At 44.3% G+C, this 24,605-nt stretch overlaps 1 protein-coding gene across 2 annotated transcripts in view; it reads right to left on the bottom strand.

The window, feature by feature from the left end:
- The window catches only part of ARHGEF9 (Cdc42 guanine nucleotide exchange factor 9), a 621,241-nt gene that overhangs the window by 157,821 nt on the left and 438,815 nt on the right, over positions 1-24,605 (bottom strand). For both annotated transcript variants that reach the window (XM_082263895.1, XM_082263896.1), the window contains one exon: positions 4,647-4,838. In XM_082263895.1, the coding sequence (XP_082120021.1) occupies positions 4,647-4,838 (192 nt within the window). The remainder of the gene's footprint in view (positions 1-4,646; positions 4,839-24,605) is intronic.

Genomic DNA, 24,605 nt, shown 5'->3' with positions numbered 1-24,605 from the left:
TCCTCCTCAATAGAAAAGTCTATTAAATCCCCAGTCTCTGGTGGTGTCTGGGGATCGAGGTTCACCATCTCCTTTCTGTGGAATCCAGAAGATGTTACTGGTGCTGGGCAGAGGCTAGCAGAGCTCTGCCCTGTTGTCAGCACTTTAGCTTTGGGAACAGCAATCTCCGGAGTTTCCACTGCCGACTCATAGGCATGCTGCTGAACGTGTCCTAGCAGTTTCCTGTATGCCCTTTCCAGATGCTGTTCTTTCCTTAGCAAGTGTTCTAGATCAGGTTCAAGCTCTGAGACCCCTGTGAGACGGAGCATAGCCTCTCTGTATTCTCGCAGGTTCTCAAGGGTAGGTTCCCCTTCATCCCCAAACACAAAGACATCTGTAAGGCTCTCCCACAGCAATCCAGGGCCACCAAAGTCATATCCCTCCGGAGAGCATTCTGATGTCTCTCCTAAATATTTCTGCTCTGCGTGCCATTGCAGAGCCCGATATTGATTGTCCAGCTCTATCTCCTGCTGGACCAGCCTGTCCAACTCGGATACCCATTGCTCCTGGGGCCGCTCTCCCAGGAATGCCATCCGCAACTTCCGTTGATCACTGGCCTGTTCCCCTGGGGTTGGAAAGCACTTTCCCTGGTATATACCAGCAAGCTGGAGGGCTCCAAGCCAGAGCCCCACCCGAATCTGCTGCCTGAGCTCCAGGTATTGATCCGCAGATATTGTCCTGGGGTATACAGAAAGGGAAATCCGCAGCACCCCCTCGAACTCTGATGCCAGGTCCATATCTCCGTTGTAGCCACCAAAGTCTGCTATCCCGATCTTGGATCCCGGTGGAGGTTTGGATGTCCCAGACTGCAGGAAGCATCCCACCGCTTGCCACCAATGTGACGGAATCCGGACACCACCGACTGGGTATCTCCGCCAGTAACCTGCTTCCTAAGCTCTGGAACACCGGATCCGTGATTCTGGCTATAGTTACCCCAAGAACTAGACAGTACAAGTTTTGGAGTGAAACCAGAATGAACTGTTTATTAAAACCAACTCACAGACTTTTATACATTGGAGAAGTATGTCATTGGCCAGTCAAATATTTACACAAAATATCACACAATAGCTACGATAACGAGGTAGGGCTGACCATGATATCATTAACATACCAATTAACTGAGCACTTAAATCAGCCTAGGCGGAATGCACAGAATGCTAGCAGGCAAACAATATATGACACAATTAAACACCTGAACATTCAGGAATCTCATTCCAGGCCAGACACACCGGCATCGAGATCCCAAAGAACAATAGACAGCATTAAAGTGTGACACATCCCCATAGCAGACAATGGGCTGCTGTGTGAAAGACAGATGGCTTGAGTTGATGAGACTACTTAAAAGAATTGCTCCACACAGACAGTGGCCAGGAGTCTAGCTTCCTAATTCTGTGACAAGTTCCTTCAGAGCCCATTCGCCGATGAGGTCATTGGCTGCATGCAATGTGAATGTCTCCTAAATAGTGAAAATTTAGGAGATATTCACAGTACCTATAGGTAAGCCTTATTATAGGCTTACCTACAGGTACAAACATTACAGGGGGGTTTACAACCACTTTAAGGTCCCATACAGTCTTGCAGTTGGGGGGGGGCAGAAAAAATGCATGACTGACATGGTCAGCGGCTAGTGGGAAGTTCTGGGGACGGTGCATCACTGGATTAAAGGAGAGAACAGTTTGGCTTAAAGCTTTGACAAAAAAAAAAAACAACTTGTAAGCGTATTGGTTTGTATGCAGAGCCGCACAGGATTTTGCACTCTCCAGTTTTAGTAAATCAACCCCTTTGTATTGAAGACAAATTGCTTGAATCACAGCAGACAATTTACTGACTTATTAGTTTGTTGGTTTTATAATTACTTGTCCTCAAATATATATTCATTCTATATACTTAGTGTGTAAAGACTATATTTGCACCAATCAGCCATAACCATAAAGGCTAAGTTCATCTTTTAAAAAATAAATAATGAAACAGTCTCTGTACTTCTCTAAATATCTCCCGATCCGGGGCAATCCCGGTATAAGATATTAGCAAAGGTATAAGATATTAGCAAAGGTGAGTTTATCCTTTAGGATCACTGACAGGTAAAGTGATTAACATTGATTGTCGTTACAATGACATCTAAAAGTCAATGGGATATATTAGGCAAGTTAAGTAAACATATTGTCCATGAAGTTGATGTGTTAAAAGCAGAAAAGCAGAGCAGCAGTCCGGTCAGGGTGCTCATGGTGACCTGCTTACCTGGGGAAAAGATGGCACCAGGAGGCAATATGAAAAGAAGGCAAGGCGGTGGAGGCAGTGTGATGCTTTTGGCATGTTCTGCTGGAAACCTTGGGTTTGCCATTCATGTGGATGTTACTTTGACACATACCACCAACCTAAACATTGTTTGTGACCAAGCTCACCCCTTCATAGAAACAGTATTCCCTGATGGCAGTGCCCTCTTACAGCAGAATAATGTGCCCTACTAGACATATGCAGTTTGTTTTGCTCCAAATCGAAATTCGGTCAAATTCGCTATTCGGAAATTCTGATGTATCCGAATTAAACAAATCCAAAATAAATTTAAAAAGAAATTTGAATCAATTCCAATTTAAAAAAAATCCAACCACAATCAAAAAAAAATTGAATCAGAACCGAAAAGATTAGAGCAGAAAATATTAGAATAGAATAGAAAATAGGAGAATAGAAAAGAATACAAAAGAAAAACAATAGAAAAGAATAGAATAAAAAAGAAAGAAAGAATATAAAATATAACTGTAGCACCCTACAGGTAGGTGCTAGGTAAAGAGATAGTGGGCCTTGTCTGCCTAACAGCAGGGCTGTGATTTATTTAGTCAGGGTGTCATGGTTTCCAGGTGTGCCTGCTGAAGGGGGAGTCTCCCCACTGGCTCCTGTGAGAGGGTTCTCATAGGGTGGTGGAGGAAACCCAATCAGGGGACACATCCAGGCTGGTAACTACCCCAGAAGACAGATTGTGCTGCAAGGGATTCTGGGAGTGGGTATAAGTCTGGGGGTGGCACGTGACACAATGTCTTTGGCAGGAGCAGAGTCCCAGGATGGAGAGTGCGGCTGTCTCTCCTCCTGTCTGAGGAAAGAGGATGTCTCGAGGTGTTGCCTGAGAATCCAGAGAGTGCTGAGTTGAGCTGAGGGGATCCGGTGTGCCGAGTACCTGCGGTGAGAGAGAGGGGTTCAGTCCCAGGAAAGACTACACAGGTCGTGAGTACTGAGGATTGCCCCTGGGGTTCTGCCAGAGTTGAAGTGGACCACTCCGTAAGAGGTTCTGGGATCCAGTGTCAGCTAGTGGAAAGGGGGTACCTAGGTTGAGGACCCTGAAGTTACAGAGGGGGTACATAGACAGTAAACCCCTTAAGAATTCAAGATTTAAGGTTAAAGGGGGCACCTACTATTGGGCCCTGAATTGTACAGAGAGTGTGCCAGTTGGGATTTACAGTTCTACAACGTACTACCTCGAGCCAGAGCAAGGCGGGAGGGAAGTGTTCAGTGACTTGTTGCAGTGTAACAGTGTCGGTGGTTCTACAATTTCACAGTCCTGGATCTTTTGGACTTTAAGTCAAGGATTCAGCACTTCTATTAGGCTACAGAGTATTCTCAGAGTTAGTGAGCGTTGGCTGGTGTCAAGGAAGCGCCAACGGGCATTTTTCAGGAACCAAGTCCCAAGTGTACATAGTTGAAGCCTAAAGGAGTATCCCACTCATCCCCTTCTCCCATCCCCTTTATCTACAATAAAACAACAAAACCAAGATGCCAGAGTTGTCCATGTCTCAGTCTCTACATCCAGGGCCGCAGCTCACATGGGCTGGAAAGGTAACCGGTAACAATGGCAGACACACATCAGGCCACAGGCCTGGAAAACCTGCTACATAACCATTTTCCAAAATTCTAATTTCAAATAGAATGAATTTGAATATAAAAGATTAGAATAGAATTGCAAAGAATAGAATAGAAAATAAGAGAATAGAAAACAATACAATAGAAAAACAATAGAAAAGAATAGATTAAAATAGAAAGAATATAATATATTTTATCCATCTTCCGAAATTCGAATAGATCAAATTTGAATAGAAAAGATTATAACCGGATCGCATTGTCCTTTTATATCATGCAATCCGGTCTGATCCTGTGCTGGCAAACGGACTGTGTTTGTGACCTGCATTTAGGGTGTCATCATGATTGCATGGACATCCGCAACGGATCACAAAGGCAGTGAGATTTGAATGCGATGCGGGAAACATGCACAGATCGCATTAGTGTGAACCTAGCCTTGAACTTATTTTGCTTTTTAACAGTGTTTCAGAATTGTATGTACTGTGTTAGTGGCCAAGGTCATTTAATTAGCATAGCCTCATGCTTTAAAGTAAACGGTCACAAGACACCTAAGGTTGCATGACTCCAGTGTCTGCACCCATACTTAGTTTTCAACAGAGTACCCAAATAATTCAGAAATCCAAGGGGGTATAACAAGTAAACCCAAAATCTCCCATGGTGTCTGTGAAGCCTTCCCTTCCTGTTCTACTCTCTCCCTGGGCACTTTTCAGGGTCTGGTAATCATTGACAAATAAACATGAAATGGTTCATTGTTCTCTTACCTCACATATATCTTTCAAGTGCTTGATGTAATGTCTTTCTGTGCTCATGATTTCATTGATGACATTGGCTCTCATCTGATCCCGGTTCTGGAGGGTTCTGCCAATACATGGGCAGTCGGAACTTGAGTCCAAATGCCCATTTTGCACTTCGTTGGTGCTCTCCTCCACTCCATCTTCCTGGTTTACCCAAAGCTAAAAAACAAACCAAACTGTTTTAGAAAGGAAAAATTTGAGTCTGATTCAGTAAGCTTTAGTTTTCAATAGTTTTTTATTAAGTTTTACAAAAACAGTGAAACAAAAGAAAGGGGTAACATACAGAAAAGCACCACACAGCAGTGTGTGCAAGCATATAAAACATTGTCTCATCGGTATCAAACAGTGTAACAGTGTTATACATAAGGTGCTGTAACTTTACTACTTCAAAGGAGGCATGCTCTGGGTCTAGATAACCAACCAACCCTTTTAGCGGACAGTCGATTGGAGGCCCCGCCCCCTACCCCAGACACCCCATCTGGGTTCAAACTGTGTCCGTGGCGGGCCGCAGCCTCCCCCCAGCACCGACCACCCTACATACCCCACCCACCAAAAGAACCAGTATGAAAACATTACCAATAGATATGGCCTGCTAAGTAACGAGGTAGTAGACTTGTGGCCACCACTTAAGTGGCCAGTAAGGCAAAGACCTATACTCCGGGTTTCAAAGCTAAAGCCCCACATCCCAGAGCTTATATTACCTCGCCTATTTCCAGACCCCCGAAAGAGAGAAAGAGCAGAGAGTAAAATAGTAAGAAGAAAAGAATAATGACATGAACAAGAACGGGTAAAGGAATAAGGAAGGAAAAAGAGTAAAAGATGGAAAAAACGTCCTCCCGTGCCAGACCCCCCCCCCCACACCGGTTACTACGGAGCCTGTAAATACGCAATCCAGGGATTCCACACCTTTTCGAATTACCGTTGTTTGTCTAGACGGATGCTAGCCAACTTTTCATAAAGCATAATCCACGACATTTTATGTTTCCAGTCCAGGTGTCTTCCAAGCACGCGCTACAGTTATTTTTGCCACCAGGAGAATAAAAAATATAAGGGAGCGTGTATGATTCGGTATCTCAACTGGCAAATCAGAAAATAGCACTGTCTTGGCATCCCTACCGATTCTCTGACCCGTCGCCGAGTGTATCAAGTTAATCACTCTGATCCAGTAGCGCCGGACTTTCGGGCAGCTCCACCATACATGATACATGGAGAGAAGAATGGGATATAACCACAACCCACGGACTCTGTGTATGCCCCAAAGAGACCGTCTATAGGGAGTGATAAGCCCGAAGTGGGATTTTTACATGATACATACATGATACATGTCCCCATTCTGCCCACATTGTCTAAAACACAGGGGGGAAGTTCCTGGAAACAATTTGGCTAATCTCGTTGGCACCAGGTACCACCGAGACAGCACCTTATAGTTTGCTTCCACCAAAGTGGTGTTAAGTATACCCCTGTGCACCATGGTCGACCACTTGTCCCACTCCTCCTCTTCGATGGATTCCCCCAAGTCAGTCTCCCATGCCAGCTGATATGAAGGCTTGGTAGCCGGATTAGTGAATAGGCCATATAATTCTGTGATTCCTCCCCGTAACCCAGGCCCCCCCCATGCATCTATTTTCGTACAGTGTTCTAGTTGTAATGTCAGTCTGATCAGTCTTAAGGGTCCGAAGGAAATGGGTGATTTGGAGGAGGCAATATGATTCCCCAGGGGGCATCCTCATTGTTTCCTTAAAATAGGTAAGAAGTTGCACCCCTCTATGATCCAGAAAATGACCTATTCTATAAAGGGGGGTTCAGACTGCAAGGGGCACTGTGATGGGGGGGGGGGGCTGTGAAATTTGTGCAATAAATATTCTTGAAATCATTACAAATTTTTGTGGGTGTTTTTACATTTTAAAGTTGGGGGGTGGGGTGCCAGATATAGGATCCGCCCTGGTTGCCAAATGCTCTAGGTATGCCCCTGCTCAAAGCTAAAATTTGTTGTTCTTGGCAACACTCACATTGTCCTAAATGTTCAGTTTTTCTACATGTGGATCAACGTATGTAAAGTCAATAAGGTTACAAAATACACTGGGCATTATTCACTTTTGGAGTTTTGTGTTCCTTGCAGAGTTTTTTTCTTATCACTCAAATGTAATATCTCTATATCCAGCAAAGTGCAGCTTTTCATTACAAAACAGTTTTTTTTTTCTTCTAAATCCTTATGAATAAACACAAGAGGTCACTTTACAGACCATATTCTTCTCCCAAAATAATGAGCTGCTTCTTACATGTTTCATGGCATTGCAAACACGGCACCATCTTCTACTATTAATTCAACACTCTAGATAGTTGGAACGTTCTTAATGGGAAGGTCTGAATATTCAGTAGTCTCAGCTCAAGGAGGGAACAATCAATTCTTTTCTTCAAACACAGAGTAAGCCAATCTCTGCCGCACATTCCTGCCAAACCCACTCAAAACACACACAATGGTTTTCCAGTGTCGTGCCAGACCACAAGACATGGGGTCAACAAACGTCACATCTGGATTGTCCAGTCAAGCACTAATTAAATTAAACTTTTAGCTAAAGAAACGTTTAGACTGAAATTACATACTTCCTTTGAAAATGCTTGTTTCCTGGCTATCTCTAGCTTTAATCCTTCCTGAGCCATTAACCACCAACAAGCTGGCAGCAAGTGAAGTTGAAGCGAAGTCAGAACTCCTGATCTGTGCACTCAAAGTATTTAGTGATTCATTGGGGGAGACTTAAGCCCCGTACACACGTACCGATCGTCGGCGAACGATCGGCCGTCTTTTGTCCAGGGCTGTTGGTGTCTGTTGAAAAGTGCAAAAGACTGCACAAGAATTTTGTCCGCCGACTACAGCCGACTGCAGAAGTGATGTCATGTAATGGTTAACTTTCCCTGTGTTTTTCCTTTTCTGAGCATGCCCAGTCTTGCAAATCTGCAGTCTGTCGGCCGAAATCTGTACTGACTGGCGAACAATAGGCTGCTCTGGTGTCGGCATACAAAAATTTTAATGCTTGCATGACAGATTCTTTTTGGCCGAATGTGCGCTGTCGGCTGTCGGAGGCATCATACTAACAAGCCTACAATCGGCAGATCGGTCGTCGGCCGAAGCTTTTCGGCCGACGATCGGTACGTGTGTACGGGGCTTTATGGTGTCCGGCAACCGGGAGCATTGCGGTTGATTCATTAATAGAGCCTGCAGACTGTACAGCCATAGCCAAAAGTTTTGAGAATGGCACAAATATTATTTTCACAAACTCTGCTGTTTTAGTGTTTTTAGATCTTTTTGTCAAATGTTACTATGGTATACTGAAGTATAATTACAAGCAGTTCATAAGCTTCAGAGCTGGTTCACACTGAGGCGACACGACTCCTTACTACTTCGGGGGCGACTTGTGCAGTCCCGTGCACCACGACTTCGGAGCGACTTGCAGGGACTTCATATAATGGAAGTCTATGCAAGTCGATCCGAGGTTGCCCCAAAGTAGTACAGGACCCTTTTCCTAATAGAACCGGTCCTCTAGCGGCCAATGGACCGCGAGGGAGCGCGACTTGTCAGGCAGATCGCGCTAGTGTGAACCCACTCTCAAAGGTTTTTATTGACAATTACATTAAGTTTATGCAAAAAGTCAATATTTGCAGTGTTGATCCTTTATTTTTAAGACCGCCTGGCATGCTGTCAATCAACTTCTGGGCCACATCTTGACTGATGGCAGCCCATTCTTGCATAATCAATGCTTGGAGTGTGTCAGTATTTGTGAGGTTTTTCTTGTTTACCAGCCTCTTGAGGTTTGTCCACGAGATCTCAATAGGATTAAGGTCTGGGGAGTTTCCTGGCCATGGACCCAAAATGTCAATGTTTTGTTCCCCATGTCACTTCATTATCACTTTTGCCTGATGGCAAGATGCTACTTTTTGGATGGTTGGGAGAAGTTGCTCTCACAGGATGTTTTTGTACTATTATTAATTCATTGCTGTGTTCTTAGGCAACATTGTGATTGAGCCCAATCCCTTGGATGAGAAGCAACCCTACAAATAAATGGTCTCAGGATACTTTTCTGTTGGCATAACACAGGACTGATGCTAGCACTCACCTTTTCTTCTCCGAAAAAGTTTTTTTCCAGATTCCCCAAACAATTAGGAAGGGGATTGATCAGAGAAAATGCTTTTACCCCAGTCCTCAGCAGTCCAATCCCTGTACCTTTTGCAGAATATCAGTCTGTCTCTGATGTTTTTCCTGGAGAAAAGTGGCTTCTTTGTTGCCCTTCTTGACACCAGGCCATCCTCCAAAAGTCTCCGCCTCACAGTGCGTGCAGATGCACTCACAACTGCCTGCTGCCATTTTTCTGAGCAACCTCTGCACTGGTGGTGTCCCAATCTCAGGGCTGAATCAACCTTTAGAGGACGGTCCTGGAGCTTTCTGGACTTTCTTGGGCACCCTAAAGCCTTCTTCACAAATGCACTGGAAATGTTTTTTATGGGAATAAGTTCATTTTCATGGCAGAGAGGAACTTTGCAATTAATTGCAATTCATGTGATCACTCTTCATAACATTCCAGAGTATATGCAAATTTCCATCATAACAACTGAAGCGGCAGGCTTTGTGAAAATTACTAATTGTGTCATTCTCAAAACTTTTGGCCACAGCTATATTCTTCCTGGTTAGACAAACCCTGTTTGATAGACTTTCAGTGAATTGATAGGCATGGTGAAATCATTGTGCAACACTACTATGCAGCAAAAAAGAATGTTCTATACATATGTAGCACCCTCCTAGTCAGGTGCTAGGTAAAGGCATTTGTTTGCTCTTCTGCTTATCAGAGAGCAGGATTTCTAGTTCTGCCTGTTACATGTGTCCAGGTGTGATTCACTTGGTCTGAGGGAGTGTCCCCACTGTATTCAATAGGGGAGCCTGTTGGACAGTGGAGGAAACCCAGCCAGTGACACACAGGCTTTTGTGGCTGTCCTCGTGGGAAGGCACAAACGCACTGCATCCTGGGATTGGTCATGAAAGCCAGGGGCACATGTGACAGGGGGTCTTTGGGCGGCAAGCCAGGTCCCAGGAGGAGGGTGACGGCTGTCTCTCCTCCTGTCAAGTGTGGAAAGTGGCCACAGGCAGTCGGCCTAGTGGGCCAGAAGTGGAGTGCTGAGCCAGGAAGTCCAGGATACCTACCGTGGAGCAAGTGGCAGAGCGATCTAAGGAAAGCCAGTGTCAGTGAGTACCAGGGAGCTTGCCAGGGGTCTGACATGAAGGGGACCACTCCAGGGAGAGTCAGTGGACAGGGGCCAGCCCATGCAGCGAGTAAGAAAGGGGGTGCCAAGTTAGTCCCTGAAGAGAAACCTAAAGTATAGTCCATTCTTTAAATCTTCACATCAGTGGCAAAGTGAAGCAGCGGCCTTGCCGCACACACTGCAGCTACACGCCTTAAAATTTGTGCATAGTTACTAAGTTGGAGTATCCCACTCATCCCTTCTCCCATCCCAGTTCCAAATAAAAAACACAAAAACCAACATCTCCTGGACTGTTCATTGACTGAGCTAAGTGTTAGTACTAAGTACTAAGATTTCATGGACTGTTGCTATGGGTAACCCAGGGGAATCCATTTTCAGCAGCTCCCATGGGGGCAGTGCTACACATATAAATAATTGTAAGCTACATGTAGAAAGGAACATTTTAAAAACAATAGAAAACACCTGGAAGATTACCTAATTATTCTTATGGTTTTTTTTTTACATGTATATAGAGTCAAATATTTCCTCAATTAGCAAGCAAAGATTGGTATAGCTTATTCCTGGGCCAGGTGGAATCCTGTAAATAGTGATATCCCGATGTCGCAAGACCTGAGAAACAGTAGCCATGGTACTACTGTAAAATGGAGAAGGAAAAAAAAAAAAGCTAGCTGTCAGACTGCGTTCATCATAAGTGGATGAAGAGCGCAGGCCGCTGGGACCAGAATACTGCAGCTGATAAGCACTCTCTGCGGAGGAGAGATATTCTCACCACCACATACAGACCTAAGTATTTTTCACTTTGTGATTACAGCAGGATTTGTATTCATTCTTACATGGACCTTATCCATGCAGATTCTGTCTTTCCTAAACTTTAGGGAAAGGTCATTCTCATAGACCCTTTTTTACAAACTGTAATAGTAGTATAGAAATGTCATTTCATTGCTGCAACTCGTTTAGCTGAATTTAATAAAGGATTTCAAAGTACTAATGCTTTGTATGAGTTGGCATCTTGGCACAAGACAGGTTTCCCCACTATAGGGATTTATTATGGTGGGGGGACAGAATAATCTGCCAGTTATCACATTCAGAACACTTCTGTGCATACCTGGCATTTTCACTAAGGAAAAACTATCACAGAATGCCTGTCCTTTCAAACAAAACATTCAAACTTAAATATGTTGTAAATATGTTGTTGAATATGTAAACCAAAAACATGACATATTCCTGATATGTGCCTGCTGTACCATATACTTTTATAAAAAAGTATCCTGTTCTATTTGTACAGCTTTCTTTGTGTGAAATCCATGGTGTTCCCGCCAGTCCCTCTGCTTTCCTATTAAAAACGGACTACACTAAGCAGGAGAACACGCCTTGGTCAGTTCTCTAGCTGTGCTGGGAACTCAGCCTGCTCTCCTCCAATGATCAGATGTGTTGTGACATGTCCTCTCCACTGCACAGCCTATTCTAGGAAGTTCAGTATGCTGCTGTTTCTCCTCCCCAGCTCTTATTCAACTGAGAACAGAGTCAATTAAAAAAATTGGAAAAATGGGACTTTTGACTTACCGTAAAATCCATTTCTCTGTGGTTCATTGGCTAACAAAGCTCCTGATCTTGTTAACCATTGGGTTATACTGCCCCCTACAGGAGTAGGACACTAGGCAGAAAAAAAGTCTGACTACACCTATGGGCAGTCCCAGGGGGTTTACTCCCTCTCTCTGCTATAGGTAATCAGTTTTGTTACAAGCAGTGTCAGAAGATTTACAACTCCACAGAGGGGTGGGTGCTGTGTCCGTCAATGAACATCAGAGAAATTTTACGGTGAGTCAAAAGCCCCATTTTATCTTTCGTTCATGGACGGTCGCAGCTCCCGAACTTCTTAACCATTGGGATGTCCCACCGCAGTGTTAAACATGAGGGGTGGGAACAGCGAAAAAAAAAACTCTCAAGGCTAGCTATAGCCAACCAGGTAAACAGGAGCTCAACCAAAACAACTGGAGCTCACCTGAAAAAATTAATACACCTTTAAAGAGTACCAGGTCCTCTAAACAGCAGCCCGCAAAAACCTTGCAGCCAAAGGAAGCATCCACAGATGCCAACACATTCCCTTTATAGAACTTTGTGAAAGTATGCACCGACGACCAGTTGGCCAACTTGCAAACCTGCGTCACTGACGCCTGATGACAGAAGGCCCAGGAGGCACTGAGCACCCAAGTAGAATGCGCCTTGACAGAGAAAGGAAGAACCTGACCCTTGATGGAATAGACCTGAACCACTGTCTGTCTGATCCATCTGGAAATGGTCACAGAGGAAGCAGACAACCCTTTCTGAGGCCCATCCGTGAGCACAAATAATGAGTCTGACTTCCTATAAGACTCCGTAGCTGCCAGGTACACCCTAATTGACCTGGACCACATCCAAGGCATGCAAATCAAGTTCCTTTGGATGCTTTGACCTGGGACACAGAGAAGGCAACACAATATCTTCATGCAAATGAAAATCAGAGACAACCTGAGGAAGGAATGACGGACAGAGGCTAAGAACCATCTTATCTCTGTGAACCACCAAGTAAAGTAAATGGCAGGATAACACCGCCAATTCCGACACCCTGCACACAGAGGTGATAGACACCAAAAAGGCCACCATCTGGGACAGCGTAAGCAGGGGAATCTCCAGAAGATTCTCAAAAGGAGGCTTCTGGAAGACTGAGAGCACCAAATTGAGGTCGGCAACAGAGACCGCCCTGTGCTAACTCCCTGAAAAAAAGTACGTACCAGGGAGTATGTGGCCGAGGGCCATTGAAAGATGACTGCTAAGGCCGACACCTGACCCTTGATAGTACTCAAAGCCAGTTTCTGCTCAACCCCCCTGATGAAGAAAGCTCAAAATCCGAGTAACCCAAAAAGAGCAAGGATGAACCTCAAGAGACTCATACCACACAATGTACGTCTTTCACGTACGATAGTAGATCTTCCTAGAAGTAGGTTTTCTAGCTTTTACCAGTGTTGGAATCCCTGACTTAGGCAAAACCTCTATCCATCATCACCTGGCATTAGACAGCCAAGCTGTCAAAGCCAGCAACTGTAAAGAGAATGGAAGATTGGTCATTGGGACAGCAGATCCTCCCTGAGAGGAAGCTTCCAAAGAATGTCAGCAACCAGCCACAACAGATCGGCATACCAAGCCCAGCGAGGCCAGTCCAGGGCCACTAAGATGACTGGAATCTCTTCTGGCTTGATCCTGTGTAGAATCCTTGGCAGAAGGTGTAAATCAGATGATACTGACCCACGGGGCCACCAGCGCATCTGTGGCATCTGCCAGAGGATCCCGTGATCAAGCGACAAACCTTTTCACCTTCCTGTTGAGCCGAGACGCCAACAGATCCACCTCAGGGATGCCCCACCAGAGACAAAACTGATGAAACCCCACCAGATGAAGGGACCACACCCTTTGGTCCAACGCCTGCCGACTGAGGTAATCCGCCTGCCAGTTTTCCACCCCTGGAATGTGTACGGCAGAAAGTGCTGCAATGATCCGCTCTGGCCACCTTAGAATATCGGCTACCTCCAGACCTGCAAGGACACTTCTTGTTCCCCCCTGAAGATTGACATTGTCTGCTTTAATGCGCACTGGACATCCCTGAAGACGATCCGTCCAATGTTTCAGGTACAGTCTGATTGCTTGGAGTTCTAAGACATTGATTGGTAGTCTGGGCTCTTCCAGTGTCCAGATCTCCTGAGCAGATTTTTTGCCGAGGATGCCTCCCCAGCCAGACAGGCTGGCATCCATGGTGACCACTGTCCAATACAAGGGGAGGAAGGATTTTCCTAGCTGAAGTAGATTGAAGCCACCATATCAGGGACTCTTTTGTTCCCCGGCTCAGCTGGATCTGATTGTCCAGAGACTGCAGATTCTTGTCGCATCTGGCCAGAGTCTCCCTTGCAGGGACCGCGTCTGGAACTGTGTTAACGGAACTGCCTCAAAGACAGACACCATCAGGCCCAGCACCTGCATGCAAGTCTGAAGGGATGACCATCTGCTGGACAGGAGGATCCGAATTGCAGCCTGCAGTTTCTGGAGTTTGTCCAGAGGAAGAAGCACACTGGCTAGGGCCGAGTCCAGAGTCAGACCCAGATAGTCCAGCTTTGTGGATGTAACCAGAGCAGACTTCTGAAAATTCAGAATCCAGCCAAACTCCAGCCAAAGTTCGTATGGTGATTTCCAGGCTTTTCTCCAGAGCAGTAGGAGACTCCGCTAACAGAAGGAGGTCATCCAAGTAGCCTAATAACGCGATTCCCCAGTGGCGTAACAATGCTAGCACCGGGGGCCAACACTTTCATGAAGACCTGAGGAGTGGAGGCGAGACCAAAGGGTAATGCCACAAACTGATAACGCTCCTCTCCCATTGCAAAGCGGAGAAAGCGCTGGTGACTACACATATTGGAATGTGAAGGTAAGCGTCCCTTAGCACTTATTAGCCTGCGGAAGAAAGGTACTCTTCCCAATGTCATCCAAGGCAGCACCAAACAGGCGATCTCCTTGAAAGGGAAGATCAGTCAAGGCCTTTTTAGAAGTCTGGTTCGCTGACCAGCATTTGAGCCAAAAGACACGATGAAGGACCACTGCTGAAACAGAGAGCCAAGCCACTAGGGGAGCAGCATCCAAAGAGGCATCACAGATAAACTGCAGCCCCCAGGGCGGCTTGTCCACCAGCTCAGCAAAAGCAGGGGGGAGCTACTCCCACTCCCGGTCATGGCGCAAAAGCTTAGCCCATTCGGTCAGAGTCCAAAACACCAGGGCAGGGGGGGAATATCGGCCTCAGTGCTGAACCAACCAGGGTGTACATTTTGCAGGCCACAGCCTCTGCCTTCCTATCAGCCAGGTCCTTAAAGGCCGGGGACACTTCAACTGGAATCAACGGTGGAACAGTCCACTTCTTGAGAAGGGACTCCTCATAGGGGTATTGCCTAGCAACTCGCCTAGGGACCCCAAGGGGATGCTTTGGTCCTCCCCACCCTTTAGTGACAATTCAGTCAAAATAGGAGGGGAAAGGGAACACCTTTGCCGCTCTGGATGGCTTGTGAATGCTATAGAGAACCCGCGCCTCTGTCGCAGCCACAGCTATGTCATTCAACTTTAATCAGTGAATCCACCAGCGCCATTTTGTGTGCAGTTGCAGAAATGGAGGAATCCCCCTCACTATCTCAGGATTTCGGGCATGCGGTCGCAGACCCAGCAGGTTGACCCACGTCCGCTGTGGCCGAATCAGATTCTGGATCTGATGAGACAGATGTGGCGAGGGAGAGGACCCCACTAGACTCACCACCCTGCAAAAAACTAGGCACCAAAGCCACCAGGAGAATCTGCACTGCATGGGCGGCAAACAGGAGATGAAAGGATTCAAGAGTCAGCACCAGGGGATGAGGAGGGGCTCCCACCACCAAAAACACCGCTCCACAGACATGGCCACCACTGTTTTCTATGGCAGACCACCGCAAAATGGTCGCCGGACTACACAAACATGGCCGCCTTGCATTGCAGCACAAGGTTACAACAGAATTGTCCAAAATGTCTTGTATGCTGACACCTTAAGAGTTCCCTTCACTGGAACTAAGGGGCCAAGCCTAACCCCTGAAAAAGAACCCCACACTATAATCCCCCCTCCACTAAATGATTTGTACCAGACATGGATGAGCGAGTTTGGAGTGGAGGAGGGGTGGAGGAACTTGACTGGCCTGCACAGAGTCCTAACTTCAACCCAACAGAACATCTTTTGGATGAATTAGAGCGGAGACTGAGAGCCAAGCCTTCTTGTCCAACATCAGTGCCTAACCTCACAAATGCGCTTCTAGAAGAATAGTCAAACATTGCCATAGACACACTCCTAAAGCTTGTGGACAGCCTTCCCAGAAGAATTGAAGCTTCTATAGTTGCAAAGGGTGGGCCAACTCAATATTGAACCCGACAGATTCAGCCTCGTAAACGCGATGAGATTATTTGATCAGTTTTCGTCTGTCTTTGTTGCATGCTAGTCTCATATCGAAAGTGAAGAGGTTACTTTCATACGAAAATCCTTGTATGACAGAATTCAACTTCAGAAATGATGTAATGTGTTGAGTTGTTTTGTATGCATGCTTTAGTTTCCGAGCATGTGTAGTCTTGCTCTTTTTTTGGGACGAAAACTGTACTAATAAATGAAAATCGGATATGTGTTCACGTACAATAAAAATTTCATAGCCTGCACATTTTTTTGTCGCCTGAAAATTTGTAATCGGCGGTCGAAAACACCATACTAATGATCCAAAAATTGGCAGATCAATTGCCAGACGATTTTCTTACCGTGTGTAAGGGCTTTTAGACTGACATGCCATTAAAGTTCATGTGCGTGCAAAGGCAGGCATCCCAGTACTTTTGCTAATATAGTTGTAGATGTCAATAAATTAACTGAGGTTTAATTCTTTTTCCACTCTATCTAAAAAAAAAAAATTGAAAAACCTTTGTCAGGACATTAACTTTACATTCTGAATACATCCCCTGGCAAAAAGTGTGGATTCCCACCTCTTGGAAAATGTTTATTCAATTGTTTAATTGTGCAGGAATAAAACTACGGTAATCACAGACATGCCTCTATTTTTATTTAACATTCCAACCTTCTGGCTTTAAGAAACACTCAAAAAATTAAAATAAATAAATAAAGAAAACTGTGCTCAATTGCAACTGTTCTTTAAGATCAAGCAGGGGAAAAAAATATGGAATCACTCAATTCTAAGGAAAATGTTATGGAATCATGAAAAAAAACACTACAGTACACTACCTCTGGCTTTTATAACCGCTTGAATTCTCTGGGGTATGGTTTTAACTATCGACAAACAATATTCTTCATCAATCCTGTTTCAACTTTTTCTTATTGCAAGTGCCGGATCAGCTTTGCAGGTTGGAGCCTTGTCATGGACCATTTTCTTTCATTTCCACCATAGATTTTCAATTGGATTGATGTCCATGCCATTGACATTATAGATCTTTCTGGAAGAAATGTTTTTGCAGCTTTTGCTCTTTAGCATCCTGAAAAATTTCATCATCACCAAACATCTTTTCAATTGATGTAATAAGAAAAGTGTCCACAATCTCAATATAAACTTGTGCATTTATTGAGGATTTAATTACTGTCATCTCCCCTGTACCTTTACCTGACATGCAACCCTATATAATCAATGATTGTGGAAATGTGCATGTTTTCTTCAGGCAGTCGTCTTCATACATTTCATTGGAATACCACCAAACAAAAGTTCCAGCATCGTCACCCTGCCCAGTGCAGATTCGTGATTCATCACTGAATATCACTTTCATCCACAGTCCATGATTGCTTTTCTTTAGCCCACTGTAACCTTGTTTTTTTCTGTTTAGGTGTTAATGAGGGTTTGCATTTGGTTTTTCTGTATGTAAATCCCACAGACATTGACTCCAGTTTCTGACCATTTGTTCCTCTTGTGTTTTGTTGTGCATGTTCTGTTTTCAAGGCATTTTGCTTTAAGTTTTCTTTCTTGACGCTTTGATGTCTTCCTTGGTCTACCAGTACGTTTCCCTTCTACAACCTTCCCATTTGATTTGTACCTGGTCCAGATTTTAGACACAGCTGACTGGGAACAACCAACATCTTTTGCAACATTACCTTCTTGAAGAAGTTTTATAATCCTCTCCTTTGTTTCAAATGACATCTCTCATGTTGGAGCCATGATTCATGTCAATCAGGCTGGTGCAACAGCTCACCAAGGTGTGCAAGCACTCTTTTTTAACTGCAGGCTAACTAGCAGATGTAATCTGAGGCAGATGTTTGTTTTAGAACTCCTAAGTACATGGTGATTCCATAAAATTTTGCTCAGAAAATATTTTTTTTCCTCTGCTTTATCTGCAAAAACAGTTGCAATTGACTACAGTTTTCTTTCCTTTTTTATTTTTTTTTTTTTTAAATTTTTCTAAGTGTTTCCTAAAGCCAGAAGCTTGGAATTTTAAATGAAAATTTTTTTGAAGCATGTCTGTTATTAGTTTTCTTTTTCTACACAAACAATTGAATGAAAAATTTCCAAGAGTGGTGATTCCATACTTTTTGCCAGGGGTTGTATGCTATTGTATGTAGTATGCTGTCTGCCTTATTTTCAGAGCTATCATTGGACTACAGAATCCACCAATCAACGCCTTGTGCATCTGAACCTATCAGGCACATTAAAGACTACAAGGAGTCTGAAGCTCTCTTCTATAAGATCAGATAGCGAAAATTGTAATTTAAATGGGCTAAGGAGTTCAATCATTTTATATAAGATATATTTAACCTTCAGCACTGGACTAATACAGCCACCCAGGTCATACGTTTAAGTTGAACTTTCTGCACAGTTATTAATACCGCTTGAATACCATCAAAGTAATTAGGTTCTTTAGATAAGTAGAATTACCTTGGATACTGCATGCAGAACCCATCTGGGAAACCTAATTTTTGTATTCTCAGAATCAATAGATTCCATCATTAAAATACATTTTGAACCCAATAAAAATGTCTGCTGGTTTCAGAGAGAAGTAATAAAGCGTGTTAAGCCTTTGCACATAATCCTGTCTGATTAGGTGACAGAGCAATTTTTTTGTCTTCTTTTGACTTGTTACTTAATGACAAGGCAGCTCACTGTCATTCACTCACCCATAGCTCTGCTGCAGGAACCTCACAAAACGCGATCACAACTAGCCTATTAACCCTGTCACTGATACACAGGACACCAGCGTCACACAGTGCATCAAAATGACAGTACAAATGGACTGAGTCTAGACACCGTGTATATATTTCTACTGATATGATTAATAATAATTATTTCTTTTTAATACAAGAGCAATGCGATAAAACACAAAACTATATTTTGGATAGGATATTCCGGGTATAAGCTCATGATCATGAAAATAGATATTCCTCTAAGGATTTTGTTATCACTAGAAGTCTCAACTTTAAAGACCAAGTTCTTATATAACAGCACATTTCTACATGATAAGGAATGCCATCCAGCTGTCGGTTCCTTTACCATCCCTTATTAGAGTTTTGTAGAGTTTTTTGGAGCGTTTTTCCAGCAAAAAAAAAAAAAAAAATGCTTAATGCTCCTAACAGCTTTTTTTAAAGTGTTTTTTTTCTTCATGTACTGTAAAAACGCTAATAAAACTCTAACACTCCTAAACACTTCTAAAAGCTACTAAAATGCTACTACAAGCGGCACAAAAACACTATTATCAGCATTTTTCATCCAGCATTTTTTTTTTCTAGCATTTTTAGAGCTTATAAAAAAATGCTAGTGTGTATGGAGCCTTTAGTTGCACAGGGATATAACCTCTGTCAGCTTTTTGGTGCTCTTTGGGATCCCACTGCAATTTAGCCCCACTTTCTGTTCTGATGACAGGTGTCAGACACATCAGAAAGTAAGGGTAAAGCCGGCCATACATGGTTCATATCACGGGTGATTCAGCAGGAACCGCCTGAAATTCAAACCATTAATGGGCATGCTGAATGTACCAAGCTGATCGATCGATCAACTTGGGTACAACCAGCCTGCCAAATTAACTCCGAATATAACAAGTGGCTGCTATAGCCACTAGCGATAATCAAGAGGATACATTTACGTAATCGTATGTAGCAATATTTCCAGGCATTGGGCCTGACGTGGGTCTGCCATGGTCACCGGTAATACCGACAGCACATCTAAAATGATTTCCCAAATGTGAGATCTGAGATTTTGAACAGTCCGACATCTTTGGTTTGTTTTGTTTATTTTATATGGGGATGGGAGAAGGGAATGAGTGAGATACTCCTCTGGCTCAACTAGGTACAAATTGGGATACTTGAGAAAAAATGCCTTTCAGCGCTGACTTGACGCCGGCTGGATACCGACCAACGCTTGCGGGCGCTTGAAATCACTGACTTGCTTGCACTGTCCTGAAGACTGGCTTCTGACACTCTGGTTAGCTCAAAAGTCCTTGACACTGCTCCCTCCAGTCCTTCCTGACTGAGGTAGCCTTTAGTAACATTGCTGCAACTCTCAACACTGTACACTACACACTGTAAACTTCCACTGTACACTGAATACTTCAGGTCCCAACCACTGGCACCCCCTTTACTCTTCAGGGTCATCACTGGCACCCCCCTTCCTTTGATCCTGCATCGGCTAGCTAGCTCCTGAATCCCTCTGACCTTCTCCGGAGTGGTCCCCTCTCACTAGGCAGACCCCCAGGGGCAGTTTGCAGTACTCACAACTGGGAATGCTTTCCTGAAACTCGACCCCTCTCAGCTCCGCTGGTCCTCAGCACACCGGATCCTCTCTGCAGCTCAGCTCAGCCCTCTGTCACCTCAGGCAAGCCACTGGGACACCCGATTCCTCTTGACAGGAGGAGAGACAGCTGTATTCTCCCTCCTGGGACTCTGCTTCCCGCCAAAGCAGAGTTATGTGCTCCCCTCAAACTTCTACCCACTCCCAGAATGCTGTGAGGCAGAATCTGCCTTTCTGCGGTAGATACAAGCCTGGGTGTGCCATTGGCCGGGTTTCCTCCACTGCCCAATGAGCAATTATTAGGCACAGTGGGGAGACTCCCCAGTCTCAACAGCCACACCTGGGAACCATGACAACCTAGCTGAAAATCATGGCCCTGCTGATAAGCAGACAAGGCCTACTACACTTTATCTAGCACCTACCTTGTAGGGTGCTACACATATTTATTTTAATTACTCGAAGGCAGCCCATACATTAATTATTTCTTTATAGTTTAAAGTGGTTGTAAACCCCATTCATGAAATCTGAAATACATATATCTGTATTTTTACTTATCTCACTCCAAAGCTCTGAGTGCCGTGTCTTTTTGCTGCTCTGTTCCTCTGTTATTAGCATGATAACTTCTGACAAGCTCTCTGACACATGAGATAACAGCAGCTGGAAATTTGTGTTGGGGAGTGAACTTGGAGGTAGATAAGCAGAGAGCTTGTCTATTCAGACTGCAGCTCTGCAAGTTTCTTTGTCCTCTGCCTATGTGGAGTGGGGGTGTGTGCCTTTTCTCCAATCAGCTTTCACACGGTGTAAGCCCAGACTCCCCACGCTCTACTGAAAGAGGAAGAAAGATTTGTAACACGATGTGCAATTTCTAAATAATGTAGAATGGGAATTATAGCAGATATACATGTAAAACATATGTAGGGAGATTTGTTTCATCTCTGTGTATCATCTGAGGCTATTCACTTCACTGGGTAAAGGAGAGGGTCTACAACCAATTTAACCAACAGGTTGAATGAAAAAAATTACCCAATTCCTCCACCCACACACTTGATGTGGATGGGGGAATTACTCCTGCAAAGTCAATTTTTAAGCACTTTCAGCAGATGATTTATTCACTTGCTGGGTATGCTGCTTCATTACCTTTTAATCCTTGCCTATGTCCAGTTTAGGTTGATGCCATGATCACTGCCCCAGGTTGCCTGTTTCAAGGCGGCTCCATTCTCTTGAAGCATTCAATGGAGTCACCCTTGCATTCAGCAACAGACTTGTGTCTCTCTGTACTGGTCGTATCAATAGAAACACACAGCTCTGCAGCTTAGGATGACAAGGCCCTCCCCTGCTTCTCTCTCCTTTCTTCTTGTCCCTCCTTTCTCCAAACTAAGAGACAGACTGGATTCTGTACAGCCAAGCTTTTGATGCATTTGCCACACTATGTGCCTATGTGCCAAGCAAGTGTAGCACTTATTTTTTGGTTCAGAAACTCAACTTTTTAAGTCACTAGACTTCCAACCTGCTCACTGGACTATGAATCACCATCATCACCTTAGTAGTCTGGTTAACAAAAGTGACCCAGAAGGCAGTTAAGTAAAAAGTGGAGCTATACTTAAACTTTGGCTCTCTAATAGAGATTCATTAGCACAGTTTAGGCCAGTTGCACATGGGAGTAAAAAATGTCACGTTTTATACAGATCTGAAAACAAATGCATTGTTGTCTATGAAAAGGACTCTTGACAATGGTTGTGTAGCACCCGCCTAGGTAGGTGCTAGTCAGAAAGTATAGTTTTGCGCTCTGTCTGCTTACCAGAAGGGCTGCATGTAAATCTATATTGTTCTCTGCCTACCAGAGAGCAGGATCTGTTAGTGAGGTCTGCTCATTGTGCTCAGGATGCAACTCATTCTGTCTGGAGAGTGTTTCACATTGGTCCAAAAGGGAGGCATATTCGACAGTGGGAGGAAGCCTGACGAATGGGTACGCAGGCTTTTGATACAGCCCTGGTGATTTGGCGGAGGAAAAGTGCCTTGGTTCATGCTGGGATACTGTATAAAAGCCAGGAGCACATGTGCTCAAGGTATTTCAACTAGATAGTGGAGTCCCAGGGGGAGGAGGGCGGCTACCTCCTCCTCTGTAGAGGTGCCATACGGCCTCAGGGGGTCGCCCTGAGGATCTGGAGAGTAGCAGTGAAGAACTGAACCCAGACGTCCAGAGAAGCTGACTGAGAGGGGAGACACTGAAAGATCTGTCTCTGCAGTACAGTGATTACAGAATCTTGTGTCAAGGCACCTGACCTGAGGAGGACCACCCCTGCTCCTAGGATAGTCACTGGACGGGTGTCAGTTGAAAGGGGATGCTAGTGAGAGTGTACTGAAGATAATTATCATCCACCAAGTCGTCTTGTTAGGAAGTAAAGAGCAAGAGACTTATCCCTTTCCACACTTGTGGCAGTGTGGATTAGGCAGCCTAGCTGTTTCCAATTATTCTAGAAGGCCTGAAGATAGACGTCCTCAACTAATGTGAATAGTTCAACTGGAGTATCCCACTATTCCCTTCTCCTATCCCAGTTCCAAAAAAAAACCCCAAAAAACCTACACCCCTAGACTGTTTATTTGTGTGACGAGCCATCAGGAGCAAGGAGGGATCTACGGACTATACCTCAAGGTACACATATGTTGGTAATCAGGGGAGCCCATCAAGTTACTATTCAGCAGGCCCTGTGGGGACAGTGCTACAGTTTTCAGTGGGAAAAGGGCCCTCCTACACTGGTAGTCAGTGGGAGTAAGACCCTATTACATTAGTGGTCAGTGGAAAAATGCTCCTTTCCCTGGTGGTCAGTGGGAAGAATGCTCTGTACAGTACTTGTTAGTGGGAAGACGCCCCCTATAGTGTTGGTCAGTGGGAAGAATGCCCCCCTTACAGGTAGCCAAAAAGATATTGTGGTTACTTGTCTGAGAGTCAGAAATTGCTTATAAACAAAACCTGGGCAACCTTTGAAGGAACCTTGGCTGAAAAAGGCTGCATAAGCCTACCACAAGTTTGAAAGGCATTCCCTACCAACTTTTGCTTCTGATTAATTGTTTGCAGAGATGATTTCCTCATTAATCAGGGTCTAGATACAGAAAGAGCTGTGCAATGGATGATACTGTATGCCTGAGAAAAATTTCTGCTACAGAATAACTACTGTAAGTGTCAGATGCACTTTCATGGGAAGTAGTAAAACTAAACCAGTAAGTAGTGGAATGACATTTCAGGCTGTGCAGGGTGGAAGCCATGCAAAAACCACAATGATCACTGAACAAAACTGCAAACTCTTTGGTAAAAAAAAAAAAAAAATTACACCAAACATACAATTCATTTAGCTAGTTGTCAGGAGATCCACTTTGATTATATTTCCTAATATACAAGATGACCACAAGAGGGAGCATTTACAAATCTGTGAACGGAAAACTCAACATTTGTTAAAAAACGGATAACTGCAATACAGTCCATATTGTCACTGAATGCTTGTGTCCTCTGCATTGTTTGTAAAATCCTCAAATAGTATTTCCTTCTTCTCCAAAACTAAACTTTTACATTTAAAATTAGGGCAAGCAAAAATGTAAAAGTAATGTGAATGCATTTTATAATATTAAGTCTGCTTGTATTTTTGTTTGGTGTGCTTCTGTTCAAGCACTCAGGTCAAATGCAAAAACCCAAACTTAAAGCAGAATCGTTTTATAAAAATTAGCACCCCCTTTAAAGGAGAAGTATAGCCAAAGCTATTGTACAGTTTGTTCTGCACTCCTTTGACCCTTTTCAGCCGACAGTGGGCTAAAGTTCGCTGTCGGCTGATGTCACACAGCAGGGCCAGCCAGGCTTGGGAAAAAGTTACAGTCGGGATCCACTCACATGCCTGAATCGGCAGCTGGCTCAGCCTCTCAGCAAGCTGCTAAGAGCAAGCAGCCACCCCCCCCCCCCCAATTACACAGGTTAGTGATACAGACTGAGTGCAGGAGGGGCAGAGCAGAGGGCTGCTTAGATCGCTCGGTTCTCAGTCTTAAAGCCAGCAGGAGACAGATGCAGCATCTGACCTATCTAAGTGAGTATAATTTTTTTTTCACAAGCCCATACTTCTCTTTACCCTTTTTTTCCCTTAATACATTTTTTCCTATTGTCCTCTAGCCCATCACATAATATTTTTGGGTCTTCTTCCTTCCTCCTGTCCCTTCTTTGGTGATGAGTAATCTTCAAAACTGAAGACAGTGGCACTGACGTTATGACATTAATGCAGCTCTCTGCAGTATTGTACTGTAAGCCTAGGACAACATAATGACGCACCTTTCAGGAGGTGTGCCCATAGCAGTCTGTGTTTAGAGGAAGTGGGTTAAATGACAATGGCTGCCATTTAACCGAGAA

The sequence above is a fragment of the Pelophylax lessonae genome (assembly GCF_965119305.1).
Source record: "Pelophylax lessonae genome assembly, chromosome: 7".
Lineage (NCBI taxonomy): Eukaryota > Metazoa > Chordata > Amphibia > Anura > Ranidae > Pelophylax > Pelophylax lessonae.
This window is presented reverse-complemented; position numbering and strand designations above follow the sequence as displayed.